The 22,188-nt window shown below is 39.8% G+C and overlaps 1 protein-coding gene across 1 annotated transcript; it reads right to left on the bottom strand.

Annotated features, from left to right (window-relative positions):
* Positions 1–19,776: 19,776 nt before the first annotated feature.
* On the bottom strand, positions 19,777–21,551 carry LOC129771760 (probable cytochrome P450 9f2). Its single transcript, XM_055775770.1, has 2 exons — positions 21,268–21,551; positions 19,777–21,208 (listed from the first exon to the last, which is right to left on the bottom strand). The coding sequence occupies exons 1-2, from the start codon at positions 21,483–21,485 to the stop codon at positions 19,807–19,809; spliced, it is 1,620 nt and encodes a 539-aa protein (XP_055631745.1). The 5' UTR covers positions 21,486–21,551; the 3' UTR covers positions 19,777–19,806.
* Between the last annotated feature and the right edge of the window lie 637 nt (positions 21,552–22,188).

Below are 22,188 nucleotides of genomic sequence, written 5' to 3'. Positions count from 1 at the left end.
TTGGTCACATATTTACAAATTTATTAGTTGAATGCACTGACGCTATCACGATTGCTGTTTACACCTCCAACGAGATGCACGGATTTGTTGGGAGTCATAATTTATGAAATAGATTTTGGGCTCTGTTCTCGATCCGCCAAGGTGAATCAGGTTGTGGAATTGACCCCGGATGAAGTGTTGCTAGTGTCCCGAAGTGCCTCCAATTGTTCCCCGGGCAAGCTTTGCCAACACTGGCACCATTCTGAACCTCGGAACTTACCGATGGGACTAAATTCCGCGTGGTGTCACCGAATGATTCATTGCAAGCGGATAAACGTCGCGTTCGATTATACCCTATTTACCGCGCTGCAGCTCATACAATCCGCGGTCCGATTGCACGTTGCAGTTCGACAAATTGCATCCGATAGCATTTGGAGAACCGCTGCCAAAATCTGCCGTTTTATTGAGTTCGACAGCGAGTCCGCGACACACGGTTCGAACACGAGTATCCAGCTCTTCCCGAAATCTCACAGTTGAAAATAATTAAGCAAATTAAATGAATTTATTTGTTTTTCACGCGACCCTACGGAACGCGCCGAAACTGTGGTCGCCACCGAGTAGAATAGCGCCGATCGAACACTCCATAGCTGTCGAAATCCCGATTTATGGCTTGTTGACAATGAATTATAGATTACACTTAACGGGGATCGAAGTCGGACGTGTCAGGTGAACACGGGCCAAGTTTCTTCGAAACATTGCTGCGGATTGGACTCGAAATCAATTTCTTCAGACACAAGCGGAAAGCCAACGCGAATGCAAAATGCGTACAAAATTGTTTCCACAAAACATAAACAGCAGCAGCACAAACATATCAAGGACCATAAGTGAAATCACCATTATCATTATCGTCATTTCCATTTCATTACGTCCTCATGAGATTGCATCCTCCCGCACATCCCGTGTGTGTGCTTGTCTGTCGGACATTTTTCCGGGACCGCACAGCGCCAAACACTACAACTATCACAACACATAAAACATCCCATTCTACCGAGATTCTCTTGAGCATCTTCTTGTGTGGATGCAGCAAGACAACTCAAGAAAACTTTTTCTGACCCCCACGCGCTCTTACCACCGGAAGCATCGGTGGTGGAGTCAAAATGGTCACAAACCACTGCAGCTGGGCGCCCGTTGGGAGAGACATGCCACATCATACCATTCGATGGAGCGCTCGCTTCATTTGAAGAGGGGATCAAAAGGAGACCGAAATTTTCAGCATCGAGTTGTGCACCGACTAACTTCCGAGTGCGGGGTGTTTCGATACAATTTATAGGTTAGTAAAAATAGAGTGATGTGAGTCTCCAATAGCGCAGCCCTATTACGAAAGTTTTTTTGTAGGTAACAAACGTCTATTTTTGTGTACACGGGATGTTGTAGGATACAGGATTAACACGTTGACTGCCGCGTCAGTCACCGGTGACAGACACCGAATTTTCGCTCAGGCTGCGTCAGTCACCGGTGACTATGATAACATAGGTAACTAATGTAAGCATATAAATTTATAAGCATTTCCTTTCGAACAAAAATACCTTCCACTAAGATAAGAAACATTGGTCCTAATAAAGGGTGTGTCACATAAAATTGCATCACGGAAGAAACGCTGTAGAAATTTTATTTTTAGGAATTATATCTTCAGCTTTCGCTTATAATCAGATAAGAGTGTATAGATCACGTTGGCCATGCATCACTGTCAATTTTTCGTAAATTTGGAAAAATGTCGTCGAACGAAAAAGAGTGTCGTGAATATATCCTGTGCACTCATTTCGAGAATCCAGAGTTGTCACATCGGGACATCGGTAAGATGCTGGAAATCGTCCAATCCACAGGTCAGCAGAGTACTAAACACAGGTCAGCAGAGTACTAAAACGATACTTCGAGAACCTAACCATCGACCGGAAGGTGAAGAACGGCATCAATGGATGCTCCGTCAGTGAAAAAGATCACAAGCGCGTAGTTAAGCAGTTTAGACGTGATCCGAGAAGTTCGGTCCGGGATGTCGCCAATAAGCTGAATTTGTCAAGTTCATTCGTCCAGCGGACCAAGCAGCGGGAGGGCCTGCGTACATACAAGGTTCAGAAGGCTCCTAACCGCGACGAAAGGCAAAACATGGTGGGGAAGGCGCGAGCCCGGAAGCTGTACACCGAAATGCTGACGAAGCCGAATTGCCTGGTAATGGACGACGAAACCTACGTCAAAGCGGACTTTCGTCAGCTGCCGGGCCTGTTGTTCTTCTCCGCAGAGGACAAATTCAGCGTTCCGGAGGAGATTCGCAAGCAGAAACTATCCAAGTTTGCCAAAAAGTACATGGTGTGGCAAGCGATCTGCTCTTGCGGAAAGCGGAGCGCCCCCTTCGTGATGACCGGCACGGTAAACGGGCAGGTTTACCTTAAGAAGTGCCTACAGAAGCGCTTACTACCACTATTGAAGCAGCACGAGGGCCCGACCATCTTCTGACCGGATCTCGCTTCGTGCCACTATTCAAAGGACGTGTTGGAGTGGCCAACGGGGTCACTTTCGGGCCAAAGGAAATGAACCCGCCCAACGCGCCGGAGCTTCGCCCAATAGAGAAATATTGGGCGATTATGAAGCAGGCCCTCCGGAAGAACCCAAACCCAAACTTCAAGAGAAAATGGATTTCTGTTCAAAAAAAACTACAACCTGACGTTGTACAGAACCTTATGGACGGGGTAAAGAGGAAGGTGCGAGCATACGGGCTTGGGCTCGAAGTATGAATAAAAAGAAAATGCCAAAAGTTGTTTAATAGTTTTTATTTTACTGTCTAAAATTTTCAAAAGGATCGGTCTACTGGGCGAATTTCTACAGCGTTTTTTCCGTGATGCAATTTGATGTGACACACCCTTTACGTTTAAAAATTTCCATAGAGTCGCTATAAAACCGTGGCACTCAACGTGTTAAGTTCAATCCGGAGTTGTTGTTTACGAAATGATATGATGAGATGTACAGGTCTGAAGTAGGAAGCGCTATTTCTTTTCATTTACTCATTTTGAATGCCCGTATTATTCTCTTCACTTCACCCTTCAAATATTGTACAACAAATTTTCTCTTTATTTTTAATATTGGTTTTCCCGAAAAGCAATTGCCAATTTTGTCATTACGCATAAAATACATTTTTTTGTACATAGAATGAACGCATAAAGATGGGACGCATGTTAAAGCTTAAACTTTCAAGTAGTGTAATATTTTACGAGCAAATTTATTTCATGGTTTGTGTAGATGTAGTGGAATTAAATATCGAGAAGATATAAAAAACGATTTCTTTCTGTTTTTTCGAAGATTTTGTGAACAAACACATTTTTTGCCAACTAAATTAATCATCATTCATTCCTTCAGGATGAATAAAACGCCAAAGCAAGTTCATCAATGATTTCTGTGATAGAGCAATGTGACGCCAAATTATTCGGCCGCTTTGCACAATTTCGAAATCTTATTCGTAATGCTTATCTGCAATATATATTTCCTATTATTCATTATGAAAAAGACATAAAACAGCTGATAGACATATACATTTCGTTTTACGAACATCCAAGTTTGCGTAAGTCGGCATTTTAAAACAATATTATGTTGCAGAATAATTAAATTCTCTAGTATTATACGCCGTATGTTGGGTAGCTTATCGAGAATCTATTAGGATGGAATAGAAAATAATATTTGATGAAAAGATCACATCATACTTCATCTATTTAGAGAGAGGTAACGAATGGCGGGACTTTTTACCACCAGAATTAGATTTTCAGATTGAAATTCAAGCAACCAATCGCAGACAATCGCGCGGGGAGAAATTTGCATGACATGCAAAAGCTTTTCCAATCAATGACAATATTAGTATCAGAAAGGAGCAAATTTTAAATTATCTGGCGCAATAAACGTTTCGATTACAAAAATGCGTTAACTGGAGCTAGAATTAAATCATTGTCAAGATTTAAAAAATTTAGAATAATTATCGACGAAAACAATTGGAACTGCCTAGGGTAGGGGATAACTCGGCTCGTGGATCGATGAAGATCACAGCTGAATGCGCGTCAGACTTTGGAACTGCAGTTCGAACTGAACGAACCGATAATTCAGGATCCAATATTATCCGCTAAATGATTAGCACAGCAAAAATTGGTGTCATCGCTAAGTCAGGAGTCGACGAAATACTTGGACTCGACCAACTTGAGTCGTCAACGCGCTAGAGACTCTCAGCGCAGCTCAGCTAGCGACAACCGTAGAAAAAGCACCCTTCGCTCGACTCTTGTCGGCCGGCCTCGGAAAGGACACCCTACAAACTCACACACCCTGTAAGTTAATAAGAAAATTTAAAAAAAAAACATTCTAGTGTGTATTCAATTGCGAACTGATCCCTTGATTTGTGCACGGATGTGAAATAAGCCGATCTTGAGGCCCCCCGTTTCAAGCTCGAGCTAGCTAGCGAAAAGAGCTCTCGAGAACTCACCCTCAATGGTCCCGCGGCTTAGACCAGGGATTGAGGGCATTTGGGTTTAACCCTTCTGGCTGATCTATTGAGAGAGAGGTAACAAATGGCTGTACTTTTGTTGTACTCGGACTATGCAGGTCTTATGCTCGTTCTAAATAGAAAAAAAACGTTACTTAGTTAAATTGTAATAATCCTTTTCGAAAACTGAGAGAATTATCTACTAAACATTAGTCACATTATCTTATAACTTATTGGCTTTTCGTTATTTACCTTCAAAGCGTTACAAAAAAGTTTGCAGCGCGTAGAAAATAACGAAAAAGAAAGGGAAATCCAGGTGATTTGTGGTTTTTTTTTGTGGGAATTATCAGGCATTGTTACTTCATTCAGTTTCGTCGATGTCGAAAATTTTGTGCGGCATCAGGAAAAGCTTCAAGGACCTTTTCTATAAAGTAAGCGATATCAAGTGATAATGGTCATTATTGTGTTCTGGTCAATCAAATTAATTCTCTCATGCTGCTCCTCGATTCGTTTTTGCTGAAAAAAAAACTAACTCAATCAATAATTATAAGAACGAAAATCCAAAAAATCACAAAATGAATGTATGAATTTTTATAGTGGAAAAAAGGAGGAAAAAATTGTTTTTTAGAACCGATACTTTGAAAAATTATATCTCAAAAACGAAAACAATGCATCTCTGATATCGAGATATGTTATGTAAAAAATCCTGAGCTTTCAAGAAAAAATATTTTAAAAACTAGCGCCCTCTAGTCCAAAGCCATGAAAACAATAAAAAACGACTACAATCAATAATTACGAAAATAAAATCCATTTTTTTTCGCATGTTCAATATTTTTTTAACTGAAAGGCTAGCTTATTGGCTTCAATTAGATATATCGATATTCTAAATCGGTTCAGTAGATCAAAAGTCATAAATTTTTGAATAGATTTTTTTTTTAAGTGAAACATATTTTTCGGACCACCCTAAAATAAAAATGGTCACCCAAAAAAAAATAAAAATACGGGTCTAATCTCTTGCAATAAAGAACAGAATTACTTTTGACTAGAATCTGAGAATCACTATATCGGTTTGGCATGGAATGGCTGTATATTAGGGATCGAATGGAAATGGTCATCTCGAATTTCAAAAAGTTACCACATAAAGAATGTTCACCACATCGAAAAAACACCCTATGCCGGACTTAAGGGAAAGTGGCGCAAAGCGCAAAGTTTGAGTTTTTTGAAAATCGAAAAATCACCCAAGGGAGTAAAGGAAATCGGGGTTTGAATGTCAAATGTCCTAAAATTGCATGAAACGTCGAGATCTATTGTCATCTCGAAGAATTTTTTTTGTCAAAAATCGGCATTCTGGGACTATGAATCTCGACGTGTCATGCAATTTTAAGACATTTGGTATCCTTTTTTTTTTTAAACCCCGATTTTCGGTGATTTTTCGGTTTTTAAAAAACTACGAAATGTATCGTGGATTAAAAAACAAAAAACTCCCGCCTGAAGAACATCGGTATCGAGACTATAACAAAATTGATCTCCATGTCTTCACACGTGATCTGAGCCACTCGAACTTTAATTTAATGTATTGCTGCAATAATGTGGATAATAAATTGGTTGTTTTCAATGATTTATTACTGGCAGTGATTCAAGGACATACACCAATTAGGAAAAAAGTAATTTCTGATCCTGGTGCCCCATGGATTAATTCCCAAATTCGACAATTATTTAAAAACAGATCTGATGCTTACGAATGTTGGAAGCAAGATAACGGAAATGAGACAAAATGGAACACTTTTGCTCGATTAAGAAATACAACAAATCGTGAAATTCGTTCATCTAAGCGAGAATTTTTCACTTCTCAGCTGAATGCAAACCTTTCAGCAAATAAATTATGACACAATATAAAACGACTTGGCCTCAAACGAACTCCAACTAAAGCCAATGGCGGTGACGTATCAGCAACTAGTTTGAATAACTTTTTCGTCTCTCACTACATTCCGCGTAGTTTTACCGAGTTGCCCTTGGAAAATAGTTATACAACAAAATTTTCTTTCCGCTGTATTACCACAGATGAGGTTCTTACAGAGATTTCTTCTGCTACGTGTAACTCGCTTGGAAATGATGAAATCCCCTTGAAAATGTCTATCTCAATAACACTACCATTTATTACAGATCTTTTGAATTTTTGTATCACTACATCAACTTTTCCAAGGTTGTGGAAATTTGCTCCAGTCGTTCCGATTGGAAAGGTTGATAATCCTGTAAAGGAGTCAGAATACCGACCAATCAGCATACTTCCAGCACTCTCTAAAATTTTGGAAAAGCTTCTCTCGAACCAGTTGAACGTATTCTTGAATAGGCATGAACTACTCTGTCGCTTTCAATCAGGATATCGCAAAAATTGCAGCACCACAACTGCTGTCGTTAAAATTGATAATGACATTCGACGCGCTCTTGACAAAAAAAAATTAACTGTGCTAGTGTTGCTCGACTTTAGTAAAGCATTTGATTCAATAAATCATCTTTTACTTTGTAAAAAACTTGAACGCTGTTTTATGCTGCATGAATCTGCTGTTGCGTTGATGTTACGCTATTTGACGAACCGCTCTCAATATGTTGATTTCGACGCTACGAAATCTGATATTGTCCAGATTGAAAGTGGCGTATCGCAAGGGTCTATCTTAGGCCCTCTATCAATGTTCATAAATCACCTACCAAATCAAATGAACTACTGCATGGTTCACCTGTATGCCGATGACTGTCAGTTATACCTATCAGGGAAGCCTAATGATTTCACAAATATTGTAGACATGATCAACATTGATATTCAAAATATAATATCTTGTAGCAATAACAATGGCTTGATTCTCAATGCTCGTAAGACTCAAGCTATAATCTTTAAATCTAGACACATGAATATACACGGAGCACCGTTTATCAAAATGGACAACGAGGAAATTACTTACTCTTGGCATTTTAATGGACCGTAGCTTAAACTGGAAAGCTCAGACTAATACAGTTTGTCAAAAAGTTTACTATGCGATGCAGGCCTTGGTGGCACTCAAACAATTCACCCCTCAACATATCAAATTAAAACATGTTCGATCATTGATTATTCCACTATTTCAATAGGGTGATATACTTTACGCTAAATCAATGAATGAAAATTCTCGAAAACTACAATTAACTTTTAATTCCATTACCAGATTTGTGTATGGACTTAATAGATTTGACCATATCACAGAATTTTCTAAATTAATACTCAACTGTAGTTATAGCGAATATTTAGATCTTCGAACGTGTACAATGACATATTCAAAAATTCTAAAAAAACGCCCCAAAATACGCGGGAAACTTTCTCATTACGTCATCTCTTCCACGAACTCATAATTTGCTATTTTCAAGGTGCGAAACAAATATTTTAAGAGTTTCTTTCGAATATCGAGCAATAACGCTATGGAACAGTCTACCACGTGCGATTAAAGCAACAACTTCACTAGCTACATTCAGAAGAGATTGCAAAAAGCATTTATGTAATTGAGTTCACCATAAAAAAGGAAAGTAATACATACTTTGAGAGCCATTAGAAGGCTATTTGTAGTATTAATTTTTATAGAAATAAATAAAAAAAAATTAGTGGGTTATATCTATGATATAACCGCAAGGTTCACGTGGAACTACCTTAGCTTAGCAATCATTCGTTTGTATTGATTAAATTCTTGATTGAATGAAACAGTTTCCAAATTCAATTGAGTTCAATATATTTGCTCTGTGAGTGAAAAAAAATGAACAAATGCCGTGTAAAGTCAATTCATTTATTGTGATTGATTGTTCTTCGTTACAAGTAAATTTAATGACGAACCTTTTACGTTTGGTATGATGACTAGAACAAAATATATGTACGGAAGAATTATCAAACGTTTGATGAACCAGCCTAAGGCTGAAAATCTTTCCAATAAAGACAAAAAAAAATTATCAAACGATTATTTTATTTTACATTTCCCTCTGAAGTTTACATCCCAAAAGTGTACATACTTCTCGAATCTCGAATTTGCTTGAAACTGGGAAGTTCATTCGCTTCTAGTGGCTGCACGATTTTCCCAGGTTCCTAAGTTTAGAAGATCATGTCAGGACAGACATATTCCACTCTGCACAAAGGCAAGCGAGGACAAAAGTACTCGCAGTTTGCATTTATTTGCAGAGCCGATTTCCCCAGAAATTTCGGTTTTGAAGTCTGTGTTAGGGAAACACATTTCAATCGGAACAAAAATACCCCCGATTTGTATGAATTCGCAATGCCGATTTCCCCACGCTTCATGGATTTGAAGTCTGTGTTAGGGAAACACATTCCAGTCGGAACAAAAATACCCCCGACTTGCAAGAATTTGAAATACCGATTTCTCCAGGCACCTTGGTTTAGAAATCTCTATTAGGGAACACATTTCGGTGGGAACAAAAGCTCCCCCTACTTTCGTGTGTTCTTTTTCTTCTTTTTGGCTTTAAGAGGGTTTGAACTTTTCAGTTCACTCGCCTCTAGGCTCTTTCGTGTGCTTGCAATGCCGATTTCGCTGCTTGGTTTTAAAGTCTGTGTTAGGGAACATTTTTCGATGAGAACAAAAGTCCCCCTACTTTCATGTATTTGCAATGCCGATTTCCCCAAGGCTGCTTGGTTTTGATGGCTGTGTTAGGGAAACAGTAAATCGGGCCAATCAAAACGATACAGTTAGGGCGTTTAGATAACGCCTAATATTTTACAGTTATTCAATTGTTTATCTAATGAAAAACAACATTTTGTTAGTTGCGATAGATGCGTAGAAATATTCCCTATCAAGTGATGCAAACATCTCTCCTATCCAGTACGAAATGTTCGAGCTATAAGCATTCGAAATCTTTCATTTTTTTCCTGCATGTTCTGTGTTTAGGTTTTCATTTTACCCTCCATATATTCCGGTTAGACGTAGTCCCACGTCAATACTACTGAAGAGAGTTCACCACGCGTTAGTTACAGATTAGATGCGACCTTGTCGACGTGTGGCCACTCCAATTGATGGAGATAGGCACCTCGCACTTCCTTCTGTTTCCAAGCTGCAATCTTCTCCTCCATTGTCTGCACATTGCATTTGAGCTGGTACTCCGTTTGCGCTAAGTGCAGAGAGCTGTATCCTCTATTACCGGCGCAGACAGCCCAATATTGACGCGTTCCGTGAAGTATTCGCACAGGTGCCGTAACTGGGCAACACACAGCGCAGATATGTCAACGATTCCATGTACCCTTTCTTTGCGTGGTAGTGTTATTTTCTCCAATTCCGATTGTGGATAGTGCATAGTGGTCTTCTAGGTCAGTACTCCAGAACTGAAGGTCAGCAGGGCAACCACGAATGTATTGATCGCGTATACCTTGTTTTCCGTGTCGACGATGCCTTGACCTTTGCGGCCATGCGTATTTCTCTTGCATCCTTTCTGCTCTTCTGCGAGGATGAGGTGTTGTTCGCAGTGAGCAAAAACAGGAGGTGGGTTATATCTATGGTATAACCGCAAGGGTGGCGTAGGACTATCGTTGATTTAGAGATCATTTGTTTGAAGTTGAATCTGAATTCATTCTGAATGAATGAATATTGGGGGGACTTCGAAAACGAGAGCGTTACGTTGGAGGCACAAGCTTTTATGCATCCAATATTGGATACGGAAATATCCTACTGATGGGGAAGAATAATCTTCAGAAGCTATCCTGTTAATTGCGATTGATTGAAAAATCACAAAACCAAATGTATTTGGTCACAGTGTTACATGGATAGAAAACATTAAAATAAACTCTTCCAAATGAATGTATTTTAAAATTCCCAGAGGAACTAGAAGATTATTTTCCGGATCTTTCTCGATGCTGAATGGCATCCAAACGGAAAGAATTCCGTGCGTGTATGTGTGTGTGTGTAGCGGCTGCTTCGATGGTCACCTTCTTTTCTCCTGAAGGATCGGCTTCTCTGTGCTTCCTCACAGTTTCAAACAAACTGCTTGCGTTTCAGGGCAGATCTCGATCCTTCGCCGTCCAGCACCCTCAGCAACGATGTTGTCTTGTCGATGTCCTCACGAAAAATGAATGCATCTCACCACCAGAATATCGCATAAGTATGCTTTTTGTGCGTGATTGAATCGAGAGAAGGCGTGGTTTACGATGGCAATTTGGAAGGCAAACTAGAGGGGAATGAACTCTCTGAGCTCGGAACTTTCGGCGACTGAGCAATATTCGATTGCGGGCGCATACAATATTTGATACGGAAATATCCTACTGATGGGGAAGAATAATCTTCAGAAGCTATTCTGTTAATTGCGATTGATTGAAAAATCACAAAACCAAATGTATTTGGTCACAGTGTTGCATGGATAGAAATCGTTAAAACAAACTCTTTCATATGTAATTTTACATTCCCAGAGGAACTGGCAGATTATTTTCAGTAACGATTAGATATTTCCACATTTTCCTCGATACTGGAAGCCCACCAGTGGTTAATGCTAACTCGATAACCATCTGTTAATAGCACTTGATTGAAACATATTTGGTCACAGTGTTACATGGATAGAAAACATTCAAATATACTCTTTCACATGAATATATTTTTAAATTCCCAGGGGAACTGGCAGATTATTTTCCGGATCTTTCTCGATGCTGAATGGCATCCAAACGGAAAGAATTCCACGAGTGTATGTGTGTGTGTGTGTAGCGGCTGCTTCGAGATCTTCCCGGGGAACCGTTTGTGGCATCACTCTCCTCCTGATGGATTCCCTTCTGGCCTAAGGTGCACAAACAGGCTCTTGGTGACACCGTTCATCCGCGCTTTCATGATAAACGAAGAGCTTCACCACAACAGCGACAACATGCTCCAATCGCTGTTCAATTAGAACTGAGTGGATTTCCGAGCGGCGCTCGCTTATATACCGATTGGTGATTTCAATAGCCTGTTTTGAAAGCAATTTTAAGACTATTGAAACAAGTTTTTGGATCAGAAAGTAAAAAGTATAGAACGCGTTGACATTTTATCTTTCGAATGAAGTGTTTATCATACCATTTCGTTCAGTTGTTTAGGAGCTATTAAAGCTGAAAATCTCGGTCTCCGGCGTAACGCTTTCGTTTTCGAAACTTTGATTTCACACCCCGGTATAGAAATGAAAGACGTAGTCCTACGTCATAACATTAGCGATTATGATGCTGCTTAGTATTTTGTACAGACTCGTTAGGCACATTATCGATCTGTACTTTGATGGGTTCAATATATTGCTGTCTTTTGGAATCACTTAGCACCTTCTTGAAGCACCCAGCCGGTGCTGCTCAATTCCTCAGGTATCGCTAGGCTTCGCAGACATCGTTATTTCCGACAATGATAGCTGGTATCCCTCCAATTTCACCGAAAATTTCCTCCTTCCGTCTTAACCACATTTGCCCTTCGCGTCTCCCAAATACCAGTCCAGAAGCTCGTCACATTGTTAATATTTTCTTCGTTTATGTGGCCGTGAACGATTTATCGTTATCTCTGAACATCCGATTTTGTTCTTGGTGCTTTGCAGAGTAACGTTCAGCCGTTTTGATAGGACGCTCAATTGCTGTACTAGTGTGTAGAGTTTTTCCGTCAGCTGGTGAGCTCCTAGCTGGCGAAGTTCAGTAGGCCGCAGGACCTCAGCAACTTGGCGACATAATTTCGCCGATCTGATGGCTCTTTTGTACGCCATCAGCCTTCTAATTGCGGCCGATTGTTCTGGATCCGCTGCTTCAATCTCCTTTGCCATGAAGGCTCACGTCTTTCGCGGAAATGTTGGAGCAGTCCGTCTCTTGGCGGTCGCCACAGCAGCACGCTAAACTGTCAGTTGCGGCTCCTCTATGTTCTGAGCATCAACCAAGTGCAGCGGAAGAATTTGCTTCATGTCTGGTGTACACATGATTAGTCGCCTAGTGGTACCAAGTATGGAAAACTGTCGTCTAGCAGTCGCAACACGTCTCGTAGGCGCAGCGTTTCCTAGGTAATATTGATGCCTGCTGTTTCCGTGTGGCAGCAGCTGTTCGGGTTGAATTCGACTGGCGGGCCGCTCTTGCACTTCGTCGTCCTGCCGCGGGCCACTCGCTCTTCCGTTCGTTGCATGACCAGCTCCAGTTAGGAGACCCTCCTCTGACGATCGCATTCTATCAATTCTCCGTGAACGTAGCTCCATTGTATTGTAGGTCTCCTGTGAGGTCGTGATCGCCAAAATCAACTGAATCTTCACGTGTAGTTGGTGTAAAGGAAATTTGGAAAATGTGGTGCTAGTTGGGGTGTATGAAGTTATTTCTAAACTTCAGAGCATTTTGAAATAGTATCCCAAGTGATACACAAACAAATAAGATGAAATGATTTCATAGTTCTACGATACACACAAATATCATTTGTTCAGGTCGCTGGGTTTAGGGGTTTTAAGAGCATTTAAGAGCATCTTAAGCTATTCTTCAATCCCTTGATCAGCATAAAAAAGCTCTTTGAACAGGTTTTCGAAGAGAAACCCAGCAAATTCTGGAAAGAATTTTCAAACTTCGTGAAATATGTATACAAATTGTGGAACTAAATGGTAAATATATAATTGAATAAAATTATGCTTTATTTTTTTCTTGAAAATCGGCATAAGTTGTCGGACAACATAACAGATTAATGTGTCGGCCATTCAATTTTGTGCTGGTAAATAACAATTCGGAAGCATAACTAACAATTTGCCTTTCAATTCCAGAACCCACATCGGCCATCTTTTACTGTCCTATCTTGTTTCTTTGGTTTTCCCTCAAGCAGACAGCCAAGACTGACCGACTCGGACCCTATTTTCTTCTCCATAAATAGCGCATTCTGATTCCTCTCATTTCTTCGCCAGTTTTACGATTATGGTTCACGTTCCGTGACATCCGTTTTGCGATGAATGGACACTTGGACTCTCGAGATGGGCCACGATCCCCGGCAGAGTCAATAGAGAAGTTGAAAATATTGGAAAATGTTCCTTCCATCCCAACACTCCAGCAGCCTGTTGTCATCAGTTTCAAATTTTATCGCGCTGGGAAATGGGGCAGAAGTGGATTTTCGATAATCAACAATGATGTCGGTGATAATTTGATAATAGCTTCGCTGATCTGAATAAACAGGAGGAAGCCTAGGGTGGAGTGGGCGATTCGATGATCAATCATATTTTTGCGGAAAGTGACGAATTTCGAAACCCGCCAACACCTGATTTCGACCGAAATTGTTTAATAATCAATCAAAACAACCCCGTTTATGGTCGGGGAAGGAATGTGTGAATGCTTCTGTTTGGAAAACATCTTATTGTTAGCGTTCCCGTTCGCCCGATTCGGGATCCGAACGCCATCCTTCTTCCCGCCGACACAAAGTGGAAGTAATTATGCATATAATGAGCGGTGGCAAGATTTTTACGATGCTCGTAATTCTTTTCCCCTGTCCTCGAAGAGTTCCTGGAGGAATGCACTTTTGCCACCAAATAAAGAAGCAACTATTTGCCCTGTGTGGCAATGTATGTTGTGGTTTACATCAGGCAGGAAGAGAGTACCGAAGATTCCACAATGAAGCACTGCGCGCGGTTTTCTCCGGATTAATGGAAATTTATTGGGCTAATTTGGCGGACGTGATTTCCAGTCGTTACTCTGGCTCCTTGTTTGGAAATGTTCTTTTTTTTATGTTCGTTAGATATCTTCGAAGTACATTCGACTGGCAAGTCCACTGTTTACTCCGACCTCAGTTAGGGCACAAAAAAGGCATAAGATTTAAAGCATGCAATTTAATCAAATTACGCTATCGGTTGGAATCCAGCAAGGCTATGGACTACCAATGAGCACTGGAGGGAATGCGATTCGGGTCTCGGGATTATCACTGGCGGTGTCACACAGCTTCTGTTGTTATGCACACGACTGTTGCTGCTTCCTGTGGTTACCGGTGCTAGGGATGAGCGGAACATAGCACATCATCAGCAACTGTAGCGTGCCGCTACGAGGACGACACATCCCTATCCGGACATTATCACCGACGAGAGTTGATTGTAATCCATTAGTTCGCATAACCACTCCCTTCTGCTTTTATTGTGTCGCAACAGTTGCTGCCTCCGCTATTGTGTTGTTGTACCTACATATCTCTGAAAAAGCCAAACATCATCTGGTATAAGAGCGCTCGAACACGCCGAGGTGGCACATATTTCACTCAAGAGACGAAGGCAGGTTTCGTGGCAGGCTCGGATATATCGTCTTTTCTTTTTTGAACCATTTACCAACACTGACGTACGCACCGTTACTCACTTGTCTGCATACAAAAACACTTAAGTAATTAAATTGCACGTGCACAACACCCGCCACGAGTAGCCCACACTTGGGTTAGCTGAAAACTGGCTGAAATGGCAACGAAATGCAACACACGCTTTGTTTGTTATTGCCTTCCATTCGAACAAACAAAAGGGAACAGATTTACTGCTCGAAATTGGAAGCTGTTAGGAAGGAACAGATTTTGTGGAAATCGAACTGCACGAAGGATAATGTAATACAATGCTGATAGTAATGTTTTTTGGCAAGGAATATAAAAACGTCATATTCTTAATAAGTCATAAAGTTTAACTTGAAGTATAAACATCGTTGTTTGTGTCCCATTATGTGACCTTAATTTAAAATTGAAAGATAAATTTGATATGTGATGTACCGTGATTTTTTTAAATAGATAACACAGTTTTATTATATGACGATGAAACATATTATTTCCAATTTTTTTTGTTCACCATATTTCCACTCAGAAGGTTTCATGTGAATAAAATCAACTTATAATGGGTATGATTATAAAGTAAAGAAATTTTGGAACGATATGTTCGGACCAGCCTAACAACCATTCCATGCCAAACCGATGTACTGCCCATGTTTTGTATAGGAGACGTAAGCGACAAAATGAACAAATTCGAATTTTCGCCGTTATGCATTCTACGCAATGTAATACGTTTGCTCAACATGCAAACAAACATTTTTTGTTCTAAAACATTTGAGCAATTTTGAATAAAAAAGTTCCCGAAAAATAACTGTTTGTCCGCATAACAGATGTAGTTCCATACAGTTTTCATACATTGTTCGAAAATCAACAATTGTAAGTATTATGTGCTATAAGCTAAATCTACATTTGAATCACATTCTTTGTAGAGTCCAAATATGCCTGTCATGATGGTGTCTTATTACTTTGTGTTCTATAAAACCATTAGAACGCTGCTCAGATATTTACTTTCTTCTCTACACTGCACTGCGATGAGCAAAAGAAACAATTGTGTTTTTTAATGTTATAATTACCTAAATTTCTGCATTTGATTCTTCAAGTAGATAATGAAACAATCAGATCAGTAGTAAAATAAAAATAACATTGGTTCTTAGCATTATAACTCCTCGGAATCGAATTATTCCACATACTCAGCTCATTTACTCATACCGTAGTAAGTCACTCCACCATCTTTTTGCGATTGATCGTGATATCGGTAAATCATGTTGCTAAAATTACCAACATTGCAGTTTGCTTTTGCAAATTCAGTTAATTGAAAAAACACGAACCTGCTGTTCTTATCATATCCCAGAGTATTCAGGAAAAAATATTATCATAGACTCGCAATAAATCCAGAGCGTCTTTTCCATTAATTTTAATAAATTTCTTCCAAACCTTTCTGACTTTATCCGATAACAACTGAAACTACCGACGAAGACGTATTGACTATTTTAGAAAATGTAAATACTAACGCAACATACAGAGCAACCTGGTGATTACGTCTAGCTATGCGAACAAATGTTCATTGAAACGATTGATTGTCCGCATAAATAGCAAGCGTTTTCCAAATGGAAAAAATATGTTTTAATCCGCAAAATCTCCTAGGTCCCCTTTTGACATAGGACGATGTCTTTGATTTCTATATAGGGGGGTGACTCTACGAAAAATGTAACGATTTATTAATAGTTTTCAAACGCATATTACTCAAAATGGTTATTGCGACATATGTTGTGTTGTATATCATTAGACAGGAAATTTATCCACAATTTTTTTGCTTGAAACATGAACAGTGAATATAGTAAAAAAAGTTAACAATCTGACGATTTAATTGGGTATGTTTTCTTTCGATTGCACTATCCGCTCGCTTCCTCCCCGACGCAACGAGCTATCTTTTTGCATGAATTCGGGCGTTAGTTCATAATGTGAGTTGATGCGTAAAATGAATTATTCTCCATTTACCGATAATAGGCATTGATTTTATATTATATTGTATGTTGTCTAATCAATTTGTGCTCAATTCATGTTTTTATCGTGTAGGTCTCACTACTAACAATTTGTGTAATTGTGGTCCAGGATGTCATAATATCGAGTATGCTGTTTGGTTATGTAAAAATGCATTAAATGAATTTAAATGGCTGCTGATTTAGTAGATCGAAAAGGTTAACCCACGTAAATCAGATTATGATAGCCTTAGTAGTCGCGATCTCACAGGGCTATAAAGTTATTACAAACAATGTTCCGGACAACGTTTACCACGAAGGAGATAATGCTATTTTTATCTATAAAATATTTTTGTAGTCATAGATTGATTTGACTCAGGCTTATATTTATGTAGGTCCTAACTATTTAGACTTGTGTTGAAAAATGATATATGATGACTCTTTGTCTTCTTCTGCATGATTGAATTAACAGAAGAAAAGGATAGTAATGGTTTTAATGGTATTTTTGGGTACATTTTTGAACGGAATGCGGTACCGAATTATACCACGTTATGTCATCTAACCCGTTTAAAGGATACAAGTACATACAGGAAACGATTTTTCCAGGGCATCCATTTGATGAATCAAAAGAGAAAAAAATCCAGATTTTGAACGATGAAAAACTCAATTTAAATGCAATTACTACACACAATCACAGTCCTATGTCAAGATACCGTCCGTGTCCCTAGGCTCAGACCCATCAATTTTTTACCGATAATATCCATCAACTGGACAGATTATTTCATTGGAAATTCGCATGGTTTTGGTTTTAATTTTTCATTAAGGTGCCCATTTCCATTAGGCATGGTAAACAAATTACGTAACGCTGAATAGGCGGGTTCAGAAGACAGGGTTTCCATATCCACAGAATAATCTGTATTTTTTACAGATTTTTCAGACTTTCTGAAACCAAGAATCTGTAGTTACATATTAAGAATTTGTTGAGTTTTATACAGAATTTACAGATTTTAAAAAATAACACTTCGATATTAGTACAGTTTGATGACAATAATATTTTGTACCATCTTATCTATTTTATTCATATTGTATTCGAATCAGTCTGAATGAGAGTCATTCATTTGATATTCATTTTTGATATTCATATAAAGCGCGATGTCCTGCTTCTCATGTTCGATCTAAAGCGAAAATATGTAGAAATCTGCATCATCGGTTAGTGTTAAAATGTTTTAAGAATACAAAATATCTAATGGAACCATCGATACTTTTCATCCATTTATTTATTAATTATCAGTTATCAACAGGTTAAATTGGAACCCTATTAAAATTATCCTAATCTATCTTGTGATAGGTTGTTCTTGGATTTGAAACGCGATTTTGAAACAATTTCTAGGGCCTTATTGTTACAAACATTGAATTTGTAGGGACTTCATACAAATTATTTGAAAGCTATTTGTGTGATCGAACTCAATGGACTCGTTTCAACGATTTTATTCCTGCTTCTATCGGTAACACGCTTGGGGTACCACAGGGCACATTGTATTCATTTTATATATCAATGATATGCTGCGATTTTTACGTTTTTGTGATGTTAATTTGTTTACGGATGATACTGTTCATCGCATCTATGGAGTTAGATGAAACCGCGGTACATTTTAGCGAAGTTCTTCATTCTCTCGCTCGGTAGTTGAAATTTAAACAATTGAAACTCGAAAGTCATTTTGAAACTGATGGTGAGACAACTGAATGGGTTACAGAAATCAAATATCTAGGAGCAGTTATTAAAGGGGGTATTCTAGTGTAGAAGCACGAATTTTGAACGTTCTTTCGAGCTCCAAAAAAATAAAAAAAAGAATATTTTCACTATCCATTAAATCATTATTTGTTTATCTATCTTTTAATAACAAAACAAAAATTGAAAGGAAAAATATAATCATTTTTAGAATAGTTACAAGCTATGACGTGAGGGAGTTGTACCATAGCGTACACGATTCCAACCTTTCTGATTATCTGAAACTAAAAAATCAAACAGATTCTGAATCAGTAAAGATCCCGCTATCGCATGAACGTCGGAAAAGTCAAAAACATGTTTTTTTGACAAGATGGCGGCCGTATTAAGAAAAAAAAATTGAAATTACGCCAAAAGACTGTAAGTATTGAAAACCGACAAGGACTAAAGCTGGATTAACAATCAGCACGTCATTTCTTATCGTACCAATTTTCAATTCAGACCATGAGGAACCAACGCTCCATGCAATGCTTCCACAGCAAGGTGCAATATTTCGTCTTAATATTAGCCTCCCAAAAATTCCACGGGAAATCAAATTTGGGGGAGAATTTTTCAATGTCCCCTACAAATTTCCCACTCGGATTATACCATCGTCGGAAAAAAATCAAGCCTTTGTTGCGAGTGTGCCTCCACTTTGAAATATGTGCGCTGTCGGCTGCGTGTGATTGCATTGTGACTACATATGCGCTCCCACATTTGGATGCTACTGCCTTATCCAAATCTCATACGTGTGTTGCATATGTGCGCCCACTCAGAGAAGAACCGAACGGAGGAGCTTGACTAATTGCCTTGGGCTCTGGCTTCGGAGGAAAAATTGCCAATATGAGAATCGGCACATCCCCAAACCCCTTCAGATTCATGTCCCAGCTTGTAGGCTTTGGCGGGCCGAAAAATATTTTGTTGCGAAACGTATCCCAGTTTGAATGGTCCAATCCGTACGCCTGCTGGTTGAGCCACACTTCCCAACAAGCACCAGCACCGTTGATTGAGATGATTTAGACCTGGTTCTAATTGACGTTAATTGTCGTACGGATTAGATTAGACTTTGGTTGAAGCCGAATAGTGTTGTTTTTGATTTTGTTTTGTAGGTGCTGTGCTCCGACACTGGTTCGGTTCCTCCCGGCATTGATTGACAGAACATTGTGACAGTGAGATATGGGCGATGAAGAAACATGGCTCAGTTTCGAGACGTGTTAATTGATTGATTAGCCCAGTTTTGAATGTGTCCTGATTTAAGGATTTCGAGACAGTCGAAATAAACACACACAAGAATTTGATTAATGAAAAAATATTGTTTTTATTTTAAAGCACACGGGGTTTAAACTCCAACCAGATGCCTTTCTCCGCCCCTACAGTGAACAAACTCTTCGCCATCTGCAGCGGAATCTGCGTTTTTTCGTATGGCTCAATGCTGAAGTCCTTCAGCAGAAAGTAGAGAATACATTTGACCTCCATTAACGCCAACCGTGATCCGATGCAGTTCCTCGGACCAATTCCGAACGGTAAGTATGCTCCTGTGTGGATGTTTGCTCTGTTATCCTTGCCAAATCGCTCTGGGTCGAATTTCTCCGGATTGGGAAAGTACTTTGGATCTCTGAGGACGCTTATCATTGGTATCCAAAGGACGTGACCTTTCTCGATGATGAAGCTTGTTCCATCGCCAACATCGTACAGATAGTCTTTATTGCAAACGCGCTTTGAGATGGAAACCGGAGGACGCAAACGCAGCGCTTCCGACACAACCATATCCATGTATTCCATTTTTTGGAGCACTTCGTACGTCAGCTGTGATCCTTTGAGCGTACGTTCAGTTTCCTGAACCTCCTCGAACATCCTGTGCTGAATTTTCGGATTGATAGCGAGTTCGTACGTCGTGAAAGATAAACATGATGAAACGGTCTCGAAACCTGCTAGGAAAAACATGAAACACTGTGCCAGAAGTTCATTCTCCGACCACACTCTGGAGCGTGTAATGTCTTCAAGGACAGATTCTTCCGCTGTGGCGAAGCCAGCATCCTTCATCTGGTGCTCCCCCATCTGATGTTTCAACGCTCCTTTACGCACCTCCATTAGCATATGAATCATATCGTTGCGCATAATGCTGTTCGCTTCTCTCTGTCTCATATTGTCGGTAATCACCGCCTTAAAATATTCTGCCGCTTCAGCGTCCGCGAGCTGTAGCTTTAACTTCTGCGCTAACGATGGAACAGATCTGAGCAGAAAAATTTTACACACCACCGACAGCCTCTGAAAGTTTATCATCTTCTTGCATCGAGTGTAGAAATCATTGTCCGGATGGCGCAGAGAATCCACTTCGATTCCAAACGCAACCGTTGCGATCACATCGTTCGCATACCGTGTGAAGATGTCCTTCATTTCATACTGCAACCTTTTTCCAGCGACAGACTCCGCCTTCACAAATGCCGCCATCGATTTACCGCAGTCCCTCACCAGCTCAAACATCAACCTCATCTTGCTTCCGGTGAATGCCGGACTCAGCGTCACGCGCATATCTTTCCACTTCTGGCCGCGCAGCGCAAACAGCGTGTTCTGGAACAAACTGTCCCGATCGTCGTTTTGTTCCGAGCTGGGGCTCGCCGTGTGGTTCATAAAGTGGTCGAAGTCCTTCACAGCGATCTGTTTAATCACATCAGCATCACATATCAGGTAGGTCGGCAGCAGAAAATCGTAGAAGCCAATTATCCTGCGATGAAATCGCTCGATGAACAGCTTGCACCAGCTAGATGAATCTGAGATACTTACTTGGATCCGGGAAAGGTCTTGTAAAGTGTTGCCAGGAAGGAGGCTATGTCCATTTTGCGGAAAAGTAACGGGGCGATACTCCCCAGTAGGAATGAAGATGGTTTCACGCATGGTACCGGTTTAGTTAGGAAGTATTCGTGCTTCTTCCGTACATAGTGAATCAGTAGCAAAATGAAAGCGCCGATGGCGCTTACCGTGAATAGATCCATCTGTGTCATACCTGTGCGCGGTGATGATTACTATACGACTGAAGCAAATTGGCACATGATGTGCGCTTATCTTGTGCTATGGCACTCGCACAGATAGCGACTGGGCTTAAATAGCCGGGCATTTAATTGTGATTGATTCACTGAATGTTGCACATCGTTGCACGAGATAAAAGAATACATGTGAATGAATACAACATGCTTACGCAATTTGATTTGGATTCATGCAAAGCAGTTCTATACAGTTGAAAGTTGAAACACAAATACAGATTCATACATGAAACTAATATTTGTCATGTTGTTTTTGAGCGTGAAAATTGTAACGATTAATTTTTGTCAAACCAGCCGAGATGAATTACCCGATGCTAGTTTTTTACCAAAGAGACTTAGTAGCGGGCAGTTTGAAGAATGCCTTGCGATCTATCAGAAGCTGTCGCTTCGAGTAAAATTATCGTACGAAGACGAAATATGTACCTTTTGGTACTAAACTAATTACGTGGTGAAGTATAATATCTTGTAACGAAATATTTTATCTTTTCTTACTTTCGATTTTTTAACCCAGAAAAATATATTTGCCCATGATAGAAATGGATTCTTCCGACTTGCACTGGGATCACTCGTATTCTAGAACACTCAGAATACATTCAAGGACATTCTAGTACTACTAGTAATTGTTAAAAAAAAGACGCCAGCTTCTTGGTTGGACACAATGTGT

Source organism: Toxorhynchites rutilus, chromosome 2 (assembly GCF_029784135.1).
Source record: "Toxorhynchites rutilus septentrionalis strain SRP chromosome 2, ASM2978413v1, whole genome shotgun sequence".
NCBI classification, from domain to species: Eukaryota; Metazoa; Arthropoda; class Insecta; order Diptera; family Culicidae; genus Toxorhynchites; species Toxorhynchites rutilus.
The sequence above is the reverse complement of the archived record's forward strand: the minus strand, read 5'-3'. Positions and strand labels throughout refer to the sequence as shown.

Excerpts from the sequence above, each read along its gene's own strand:
- LOC129771760 (XM_055775770.1), bottom strand. The coding sequence starts at position 21,485 with ATGACACAGATGGATCTATTCACGGTAAGCGCCATCGGCGCTTTCATT. Across the intron at positions 21,209-21,267 it reads AAGACCTTTCCCGGATCCAA|GATAATTGGCTTCTACGATT; the intron begins GTAAGTATCTCA and ends ATTTCATCGCAG.